Source organism: Leucopleurus acutus, assembly GCF_964270905.1.
Source record: "Leucopleurus acutus genome assembly, chromosome: 3".
NCBI classification, from domain to species: domain Eukaryota; kingdom Metazoa; phylum Chordata; class Mammalia; order Artiodactyla; family Delphinidae; genus Leucopleurus; species Leucopleurus acutus.
In genome coordinates, this window is record NC_139145.1 from 59,402,878 (window position 1) to 59,414,414 (window position 11,537).

An 11,537-nucleotide genomic window follows, 5' to 3' on the forward strand; every position below is an offset into this window, starting at 1 on the left:
TTAACTGACTTAAAGATTACATAAAGTATTTGGGCCATGGTACCCACCCAGATTCTCATTATCAACAGACTTATCTTTTCCCCTCCCTTCCACCCAAATTTAGTTGTTTTCCTGCAGAAAAAGCACAGCATTCCTATATTAATAAGTATAAGAAATGAAAACAGTGAGTACAACTGATATAGATCCATTGACTTTTATTACAAATGTACTTGATCACTTGGCTTCAAAAAGTTTAAAATCAATACCCTATTTTCTGTATGCCAGTACAAAGCAAACTGTTTTACAAATTAAATACCTAAAAATTTGACAAAAATATTAAAATTTGATGAAAAACAATTATAAAAATCCTTAATCTCTCTCTTCAAAAAAGGAGGCAGTCTTCCCAGTCCTATTGTACAATATTAATAATATTCACCATTTTTAGAATAGGTAGCTAAATTATATTTTTCTGTTAGCATACAAAACTCTTAGACTAATAGATTTTATTTGTATATGCTCCAGTTAAGTTTGTGAATGCCATCTGATTGCAATATAATCAACTATCTTTGAGTCCTAATTTACACTTATTTAATAATTTGCATAGTTTAAAAGGGATAAAGGTTATTCTATAACTAATTATCATAGGCTATTACAGTGCTATTTTTCAAGGCAACAAGTATTTGCTCCCAAATGAAATTATCTTCTTTAGGCAGGGGTTAAAATTACTAGCAGCTTTCTCCATTACCTGAAAAATCAAACTGGAATAGTTATCCATCTCTAGATGTGAAGACCTAAAAAACACATTGATACATTTTTCACTTTGAGTCAAATTTCAACCCCTGAATGGGACAACGAGAAAGTGAGACTTTCAAGGTTTTTTATTTCCCTGTTGGTTTTGGTTTCTACTCTCCATGGCTTTTGAGAAGCTGGAAAAGTTTGTCTTTCCTGACTCACATTGTCTTTTTTTCCATTTGGCAAATATTCATCTACCTCCAATCTGTATCTAGTGGAGGAAAAGCCAACATGGCTTTTCTTATGAACTTCCTTTGTTGTCAAAGGCATGTATAATGATTTCTACAGTTCTGGTTAGTTAACTTTAGCTCCCTCTGTGGCTGGATGACTGCTGTTTCCAACATCAGCATGATAAATAGGAGGCACAAATAAAAAGTAGCTTAAAAAAAGATTTGGTGACTTAAAAGAAAAAACAAAAAAACCCAAAAAAACGAACAACACTAAAGCACACACACTTACATGGGCATTTCAAATCTGGTGGCTGATCTCTGGATTAAATTACTTGACAATGTCTCTCATTTTAAAGAACGCAATGCATTTCAAGTGTTCTTTTATACTTAGGCAAATAATACAGTTTAACCAAGTTCTTGGACCTTAATTGTAAGACAAAGCAGATCATTAAAAATAAGGCATACTTGTCATGAATTAAGTTTTGTTTACTTGTTTTTGGCACATTTGATCATACTGTCTTCTATGAATAAAACATATGGTCAAATATACCATTTCCTTTTTTGTTTCAGCACAAACAGGGTTTACCAACTAGTAAAATAAAAACAAGGAAAAACTCCAACATAAAACACTGAGAAATAGAACCTTGGTAAAGTACCGAGCACCTGGGGGGAAGGGTGGGAAAAGGATGAAACAGGAGAGGGGAGAAGGAAAGGTTGGGAGGGGACTTGGGGAGGTAAAGTGAGATGCAAAAAAAGAGCATCTTTACAGTCATTTGTCTTTTCTATGATCACGTCTTAAGAAGTCTTAAAAGATCTGCATGTGGATTTCTTTTTAAACCCACTGACCATAATTCAGACACTGGTTTCAAAATCTGAGTAAGATTGTGTTTAACTGTTATAGTGTAAAGACAATTGCACAATACATGTGCTTCTTGATCCGGTAGGATTCCAAGCAGAATCTGAAGTCTATAGCTAAGAAAGGCTTCACTTTAGGTAACTCGGACCCTAAAGAAAACCTCATGAAAGAACTCGCATCTCAAAGAAAGGACACTTTGCCTAAGTTTGCTGTGTTTTTTGTTGACTTGCACTACTTATTGCTGGCTACTATGAAACACTGATCTAGGAGTACTCCAACAACCTGTAGTACAAGGCTTAACTTTAAAAAGCTATAGTAAACAAGAGACAAAATCAAAGCAATTCTCTTTCCTAACTAGTAACAGCACAGAGAATGCAGTCTTTTCCATATCACAGTTAAAGTACAGTGAACAAAACAGCTCAACAAACCTTAAGACAAAAAAGTGCAGGTTATTAATGTTTACATGCAGTTGATAAGCATTCCAAATGTCACATTATGCACTGTAAAAGCTCAACTTTACTATATGGAAATAAGAAAAATGCACCTTGGGGGAAGGGGAAAAGCAATTTAATCATTTCCAGTGATTTTGTAAGTAAAGAAACTCCTAACTATTGTACGGTCACCTCATATTAAACATTGTATGAATATTAAAAGCAAACAATTTAATGGGAAAATGCACAGTACAATGGAAATAGCTTGTTATTCAACACATACAGTAGATCTCAAAGACAACACACTCAACCAGGGAGCTTAAAAATACCAAATCAAAACCCAAAGAACCAGCAGAAAAAAAAAAAATCCTTCAAAGACAACTGTTTCACCTTCCTAGGCCAATGCTTTACAATGTGAGAAGCACTGATACCTTCCAGCTCCTACAGGTGGTGTCTTCTACATACAGCAGTTAGATCTATATGGCTGGATTTGCCAAGAAAACAATTCCATCCCCAGAACTCTTTATGTCAGACAAGATCCATTTTTTTTTAAACCAAAATACTTTCTACAGAATTCCAAACCAAAATGTACTGTTTAAGGCATCTTTTTTTATAACATTTTCTCTTCACTCAAAGATGATAGTCATGCAGCAGTTTAATGATAAAAATATATTAATATTTTACTATACAGCAGCAAGAAGTTAGTTGTCAATTAAAAGCACACGAACATCTTTAAATGAAAACCTGTAAAAGACTATCGTTACAAACAATTTCAGTTGGGAGGACACCAGCTTAGTAAAGTGCTCTCCTAAGCTTTGCATTTTCATACCCTACACCTTGAATATATGAGTTATAGAACATACTTTTGATAGAAGGCTTGTACACTTGGGGAACACAAATACACTTAGCATATAATGTAGCCAGTAATAACTAGCACCACAGCTACATGGAAATCCTTTACATACACCAACTTGGCTTTCACTTTTAAAATGAAGCTCAGAATCCATGGCTCAGTAGGATAACTATAATTGTGTTGCTCTGCTTTTTAACGGGTCTACATAAGTTAATAGCACTGGCAAAAATCAAAGGATAGCTTCAGACCTCTTATAAGTTTAGGAGACAGTGCTAGTGACCACAAATAGACTCACTACCTGATGTCCAAGTACAGGTTCACTGGAAATTGCTGCACGTTAGTTAAGTTTTTAAAATCTTTCTACACATAATAAAAAAAATATATTATGAACGATACAAGTACATCTCATATACACAATAATGACAAAACGCCTACTCAGTCAAAGCAAACAGATGCAGAAAAATATTATGGGAGATTTCCTTTTCTTTCTTTCTCTTTTTTCTTTTACTACTTGAATAACTTTGGTTCCAACCGTAAAAATCACAACTTAGCAAATTTCATTTAAATGCCTTTTTTAATAATTTCTTCATGTTCACAGAAGTTTCACTGACCATTTTTAAATGTTTAAGGTCCAGATGCAATGCATATTGTATAAAAGAGAGCACTTATTGTTTACCTTGCATGAATTAACCTACGTACCTTTAACTCTACAAACTTCTGCATAACATTTAGACAAAGCTCAGACACACAGCATGCCTAGCCCTCATATATATACACATCTCTAATCACAGGTATATAGGGTGTCAAATATACTATAATAACCTCCATGTAAGGTTTGAAATTTGGTAACAAAATGAGAAAAAACTAAAAATATTATTTTACGTGTTCTAAAATATCTCTTTTTTGTGCTAAAGTCAAATGTTAGCTCAACATGAAAAGGACTTTTATAGAATTCAGCAATATTATAATCTTGACCATTTTGCAAACACTTTTAATAATAATAGCTTAAACGTGTACAAAAGTTCTTGGTTAATTAGGGAAATAAACACTCAGTTCTTTATATTTTTTAATCAAGTAGGAAACACAGTTCATATAATGTTATTACTTTTTGTATTTTTTTTGTTTTTTGTTTTTAGCAGCTGCTTACTGTTTTATATGGTGGATAAAGTGGACAACATCCAGCGATGGGTGGCAAGTCAAGAAGAGAAACTGTCAGTTGGTGGAGGTTCTGTGGGTGGTGCTCCCTTGGAGTTAACAGTTCTTTTTTTTTTTTTTTTAACTTTTTAACTTTTTATTTTCTCTCTTTCTTTACAGTATATTTTCTCTGTGTGTGGCGCTGTGTGTGTGTGTGTGTGTGTGTGTGTGTGTGTGTGTGTGTATGCATGTGGGGGGGGTTCCATTCAGTTTGATCAATCTTCTTCCCCTTCTTCCTCACCCTGCAGTAGCAGGGTGGCAGCGGCGGTCTCCTCCTGCTGCTGCTGCTGCTGCTGGTGGAGCTGCTCACAGGCAGCTCGCTTCTCCCTCTGCTTCTCTTGAATCTTCTTCATCTCCTCCGAGTACTTGCAGAAGGTGTGTCCGAACTTGGCCCACACCTTGTAGGGCACGGTGATGGAGTTGCGGTAGGTGGGCTTCACCTCGCTCACTCGCATAAACACGCCGTACTTGTTGGAGCCCACATCAAAGAAGAAGCGCTTGTTGTCCACAGTCAAGGAGGTGCCCTCGGGCAGCTCGGCCGGCTCCTCCTCCACTCCGTAGTCGTCGATGAGCTTGGCCAGAGCGTCGCGGAACTCGATGAGCCCCTGTGCGGGCAGTGCAATGGTCTGGCCCTGCGTGGAGCCCAGGCCGGGCCCCCGGTTGACCGTCTGGCGGATGCGCAGGAAGCGGCCGCGCTGGTTCTCCTTGAGATCCATGTAGTACTTGCGGTTCTCGCGCACCAGGAACTCGCTCTTGAGCGCCCGGCGCGGCTCGTCCTGCGCCTGGGCCAGGTCGGGCGGCTGGCTGGGGCCCAGCTGCGCGTAGTGCTCGATGAAGTCGCCCAGGTAGTCGCGGAACTCCACGGCCACTGACATGGAGAGAGTGAGGCGGCTCTTGTTGCCGCCCGCGCCCACCTCAGCGATCTTCAGGAAGCGGCCCTTGGCGTTCTGCTTCACGTCCAGGTAGAAGCGCTTGTTCTGGATGTCCACCCGCTTGGAGGCCAGCTCCTGCGTCTCGTGCTGCAGCCCCCCCGGGGCCCCGCCGCCGCCGCCGCCACTGCCGCCGCCGCCGCCCCCGCCGCCACCACCGCCCCCGCCGGAGCCCGAGCCCGAGCCCGGGTGCCCCAGGGAGCCGCCCGAGCCCAGCGCCGCACCACCCTGCTCGCTGCCGCTGTCTCGGTCCGCCATGATGCTGCGCTCCGCCGCCGCGCTGCCGCCGCCTGCCGCTCCGCCCGCCGCCGCCTCAGTCGCCTCAGCCGCCGCTGCTTTCCCTCCCCGGCTCCGCCTGCTGCCGCCGCAACCCCCACAGCCAGTCAGCCACTCTCGCGAGATCTGCGGGAGAGACGAGACAGACGAGACCCGGTAACAGGGCACTGACTCCCCAGTACAGTAGCCGGGCGCCCTACTGTACGCGCCCACCCGACCGCCAGCACGTGACCCGCACCCCCTCCCCGTTGCCAGTCCCCCATCCGCCCGCCCGCCAGGCGGCGCCCACCCACCGGCCCTCACCCCGCACCCCTGGTTGGGGTGGGGGGGGGACTAGAACGCGCCGCGTCGCAGCTGCTGCCGCCACTGCCGCCACCACGGTGGCTGTCGCTGTTGGCCAGACCCTGAGCGGCCTCGGCCCGGGGAGTTGGGGGACTGGCGTGAGAAGGGGACTGCCATACTAAGCACAGGGAGTGGGCCTGAGCTCTGCTTTCCAGTGACCCCAAAGAAGATGTGGGGGGAGGGGCCCGCGCAGCGCAGTTGAGCCCGCTGCAGAGAGGGGACACCGAGTCACGGCCACCCCCTCCCCAGCGGGCCCCATCCAGACCCAGATCGGCCCACCCGTCACTTGACTGGACTGTCTCCTACCGCAGAGCCCTGGCCGCAGAGGCGGGCGAGGAAGAAGAGAGGTGGTGCAGCGGTAAACCTTAGCTGCAGAAGGGGCTGCCAGGGATGAGGACGGGGCGCCGGTAGCAGTGGCGCGGAGCACCAGACACCTAGCCCTTCCCTCCCCTCGCTCCCGCCGCTCCCCCTCCCCGCGCACGGCAGCGGCTCTGGCCTCAGATGATCCCGCTCCCCCCTCCCCCCAACCGCAGCCCCGCACAGTCGGGCGGGCGGGCGGGCGGGCGCACTCACCGGCAGGGGGGAGCCGAGCAGAGGACGGCAGCCGCACCAGGGCCGGGGTGCCCGCAGTGCCTTTTCCCGTTGGCTCTGCCCTTCTCCCCAAGCAACAATCAAAAAGAAACCCCACACTCACCCCAAAACCTTCAACCAGCCCCCTCTGGGACAACGACTGCCCGCCTGCCTCCCCCTCCTCCTTCTGAGATTTGGGGAAGGGGGGCACCCTGTTCAGGGCTGAGCCCAGGCTGGGTTGCCGGCCAGCTCTGCGGATAAACCAGGCCCTGCCGAGCCTTCAGCCCCTAGCCCACTCTTCCTCTCTGGAAGGACCCAGATGGAAGAGAAAACCAAGCATAGCAGGCTTTAGGAAATTCACGAGCTAAAAATGTCAGGAATTTCCTGGGAAACGCAGTTCCTTACGGGATTCATTAACGCAGGTTCGCTCGCCCCTTTTACTCCTCCTCCCAGAAACTCCTAAGTGTCAAGGAGAGCCCCCATCTCTCAAAAAGTAAAACATTAAATGATCGCTGGTTTTTAGGCAGACAGCTAGGTTACCGACCATTACCAATGACAGCTAAGCCAGTGAAAGCTAAAAGGGGTCTTCTCTGGTCTCAGGAAGGGGCTCAGAAATAAAAGATTTCTCTCTTCCTAGATCTGAGGCATAAACTAGGGCCTATTTTCCTTCTTCCAGATAGATAGCAAATGCTCATACTCCCTCACTGCAGTCTGCAGTCCTAGCAGCTGTGGGAAAGCTAAGGCCTGTCTCCAGGGCACCTCCTGCCTATGCCCCTACATGCTCCCCATCACCTTCTGCAAGGGGCTTAGGTGATACAGACCTCACAGCCCTATTCCTGGCTTTCTCAAGCATGGATTGTTGCCTCCATCCTGAGAAGCATATCCCCATCTCATCTGTAGGCTCCATTCCCATTTAACACCCCCCAACCCCTGCCCCCAAAAGTAAGGAGACTTGCCTCCCTCACTCTTAGCTCCCAAGACATCTGAGTACCTGGCTGCCCAAGCTTCCTGGAAAAGAGAGGGGTAAAGAGAGGACTAATGATAAAGAAACCCAGACCAGCCCAGGGCATAAGCTTTGTCACTGCTTGAGACCTTAAAGCCCCCTGATATATCCCTTCATCTCCTGGGCAAACCTGCCTGCTAAGTATTCACAGCTACCTTTTTCTCTTAGCAAGGGCCCCATTCAACCCAGCATTAGCTACTTCAGCTCTGGGCTGACGTTCGCTACCTCCCGCTAAAGAGGAAGAAACAGGGCAGAGCACCCTGGCTCCCAAGAAGAAAACTGGGATAGTCCTGTGAACCAGCCTCAGAACCACCCACCTGTCCAGCTGTTCCTGAAATGGCTCCCTGAAGACGAGGCCCACTGTGAGAGATAGAAATCCAGATTTTGGGCCCCATAAAGAACTTCCCCTTAATTTAGGGTCATCCTCTAGCACTGCGTAGTACCCTTTCAGTGCTGATTTTTCTGCACTCCCTCCCCTGTCCCCAAGTCTGTCGGGAAGGAGATATAGGAACTGTTGGTGCACTTCCCACCACACAGAAATACATGTGTAAGAAGCGGCGGCTCCTCTAGGTTTGCACGGTAGCGATCAGGACCCTGGATAGACCCCGGCCCCAAACAGGGTCTCAAAGGCTGAGTGGCAGGGTCTCCGCACAGAACTGGGCGGGGCATTACGCTTCCACCTGTAAGCTGAGACTACTACGACCTGGTTAAGACCGCTCTAGAAGAGCCGCTATTCTTCCTCAAGGGTTTACTTCGCGCTGAACCAAGCCCTTGACCCCTCAGGAGAACTCAAAGCAGCAAGGCCAGTGGGGCTGCGATAAGGGGCCACGCGCCTGCCGGTCCCTGTCACTCTTCCATGCTAATGATCGCTTCCCCCAGGACAAAAAAGTAGGGCTCGAAACTGCCCGCCTTCTTGAACCAACTTTGGAGTCTAAATTTCTTGCCCTCTGTCCCAAACGTTTATGTCCAGGGGCTCTGAATTGGTTTGAGTTTGGGAATGCCCTGCTTTTCTGAAAAAGTGACTGTCACAGGAACTGAGTTCTTAGTTCCCCAGCGCAGAGGCAATTGATGAAGTTTCTAGACAAAACACAAGTTAAATATCATTTGCACGCATAAACTGGGAATTTTAAGCTCAAATCAGTAAACAACTGAGACCTGGATCTCTCCACATAAATATGTTCTTACTTATTTCATGTTTTTTATTATATATGTATAAAATTTTGCCTTTATCTATTAGCTTCTTGCCTACTTTATAAATGTATCTAAAAGCAAACAAGGTTAATAATGCCTTTCCCCAAATAATACAATGATAAATAGGATATTTAACACATTTTCACTACTCAAACAAGAGAGTTTATTTCAGGATGAGCCTGTAAGTGTGGGCTTTTGGTCAGAATGGAGGGGGTGGTGAAAGGCGGCTTTCCGTAGGCTACAGAATATAGTACCCTTAAAAGGCAGTCTGAGAGAAAAGTCTTAAAACAAAGAGTTTAACCTTAAACAGAACTTCAAAGTTAAATTTGCATCCTAACATTGAAAATCCATTAGCAAAGTTGTAGATTTAAAAACACACCTAGCTATTTGTTAATTACCAAAACAATATGCTAACTTGGTAAATGAAAAGCCAGTTCTAGTGTCTAGATGTTTGCATTGTCATTTTAAACCAAATAGTTGTAAAATTAAAATTATAATTGCAATACAATGTAGGAAAAACAAAGGGAAAACGAAATATATTAATATGCACAAAATATCTGTGTTAATGAAAGAACTATCAAAAAATATTTCCTTCCTCCTCAAAGTTTGCTTATATTTTTAAAACCTAATAAACGTCTCTAGATTTAGTGTGCTCTCTTATTAACACTACACACACATTTCGAGAATAGAGATTGCTTTATTTTTAATCCCTCTATCTCTACATCTTTAACAAAATCTTACCAACAAAAAACTGTTCACAAGAGAAACACATACTAGGCTGAACAAGAAGGAAAAAACCTCATTTTCCTCAGCCTGAAATACGGTCTGAAATGATCTAATTCTAAAAGTAAAAATTAACATACACATTTACAAAATAAACTTGGAGAGAGGGGATCTACCTCTGGGTAATAAACCCTTTTGATTACGGAGTTCCCAACAGAAACAATACGCTCATTAATATTTCACAGAATCACAGATTTCCCAAATAAAAGAGAAGCAAAAACATTAGAACTTGTGTTTTCAAGTGCTACTTAGGTTAAATGCCTGTCTTAAACCAAACAATTATCTTCAATACCCAAATCATTAAAACTAACTGGAATGTTGTACTGTAACTGTTCAAAGTGGAGGAATTACCCATTTCTTCTCATGGCTAGCTACCAGGAAAATTAAGGGAAACTCTCAAGTAAATCTTAACATTTAACAACAACGACTAATAGTATTTCACCGACCATTTTTAAAAAGTCTATTCCCTTTCTATAGCTCATCTAATCTTTAAAATTATGCCTCTCCAATGCTATTTCAATGTTTAGGGTTAAAGATATGAATTAAACATTTAAAATCTGAAGAGAACAATCCATGTGATAGAATCCTCACATTTCCCCAAATGTTATTTTAAGCACTTGCAGAAGAATTAAATAAATGTAGCACACATTCTAAATTCGATAAAAGATTCAGAGAACCCGACATTTTATGTACCCAAAAGGTCCAAACAGAACCGATGCAAATGTCAACAGCTCTCTCTCTTTCGGCTGATTCTTAAATGGTTTTACTAGTACCCAAAGGAATGAAATCAGCAACTCTCTCCACACTCTAGTCAACACTCCAATTTTCAAAGCCGCAATTCGAAAACGTCAGTTTGGGCGGGGAACAGTGAGGGTCTTGAAGTAATCAAAAAATTCCTTTTCTCCTCTGACAATCTACCAAAAGATGTCAAACCAAATTCAGCCTATTATAAAGCACTGGGGCTTCCTTCCAAGGACACGGGACACCAGCAGAGACACCGCTGCAAAAAGCTGTCCAAAAGCGCCTGGCCCGACAGAAACGTAAAGGGGCCCATATAAGAACGAATTAGAAGCCTCAAGAGGGTCCCGCAGAGACAACGGAAATTAAAGTAGCATTTATTCAGGGGTAGACAGCAACGAACCAAAGAAAGTTTTCCCAGCCGGACTCTTGGGCCTTTCTCTACCCAAGATCAGGCTCAAGACAAATATATTTGTTGGGGTCCCTTCCCCATAGCCGCTGCCGGGGCCTACCGTCGCTCAAAGGGAAGACCCTCTAACTTCACATCCGTCCGTTTTGCCCTCGGACAAAGGCAGAGGAGACTGTGGAGCTGACCTAGCTCTGTGGGGCAGCAAAAATGCCTTGTTCGGGCCACCCATCTTTGGGCCTGGCTTCGTCTACGCTGTCAGCACCAGTGTATTCTTTTTTATTTTTACAACGCACACTGGGAGGGTGTATGCATTGCGGGGGTGGGGCGGGGGTTGAACAGAGGAAAGGAGGGGTTGGTAGTGGAGCCTAGAAGCCTCCTTCCTCTCCTCTCCTGCCAGGGTTGCTGTGCAGGGAGTGTCGGCCAGGTTTGGCGAACTGTCCCAGGCCCCAGGCAAAGGTGGTCAGGGGGAATGGGGCTCAGGCATTGCTAAGCAAACGGCACCACTGGTGGTCTCCAGCGCCAGAGGAGGTAGGATTGCTTTTTTTTTTTTTTAAAGGGGCGTGTGATTTTCTTCTTTTTTGGAGGTGGGAAGGAGTTCGTTCGTTCGTGCGCTCCGGAGGGAGGGGGGCGCGTTGCTGCACTACCAGGGTCCCCGGAGGAAGGGTGCGGGGATGTCTACAATGCTACAGTAATTATTCCTGGGGCATAAGAGGGCAATTAGAGGGGACAAGGTGGGCGGCACCTCAAGCTGTGGCAGTGGCAGCAGAGAAGGTCGCGAGGGGCTTACCCGGGCGGGCGGGCGGGCGCTGTCCTGCCGCAGGTGAGGGAGGGCGCGGGCTGGAGGGAGGGAGGGCGCGCGCGAGGCAGGCGCTAGGCGGGCGCGAGGAAAGGGGGAGGGGAGGAGGGCGCGCGCGCGCACACCTGTCCTGGACAGCGGCGCGAGCCGAGCTGCGCCTCACTCGGGCTCTGCCGGCTGAGGAGGGAGAAGGGCGGGCTGGCAGGCGGGGGCGGGACGCCGAGG

General features: G+C 45.8%; 1 protein-coding gene across 1 annotated transcript; it reads right to left on the reverse strand.

Moving 5' to 3' along the window:
• Positions 1 to 4,282: 4,282 nt before the first annotated feature.
• PURA (purine rich element binding protein A) lies at positions 4,283 to 11,313 on the reverse strand. The gene is made up of 2 exons (XM_082836885.1): positions 11,304 to 11,313; positions 4,283 to 5,606 (listed from the first exon to the last, which is right to left on the reverse strand). Exon 2 carries the CDS (start codon positions 5,460 to 5,462, stop codon positions 4,491 to 4,493), a length of 972 nt encoding a protein of 323 aa, XP_082693011.1. The 5' UTR covers positions 5,463 to 5,606; positions 11,304 to 11,313; the 3' UTR covers positions 4,283 to 4,490.
• Between the last annotated feature and the right edge of the window lie 224 nt (positions 11,314 to 11,537).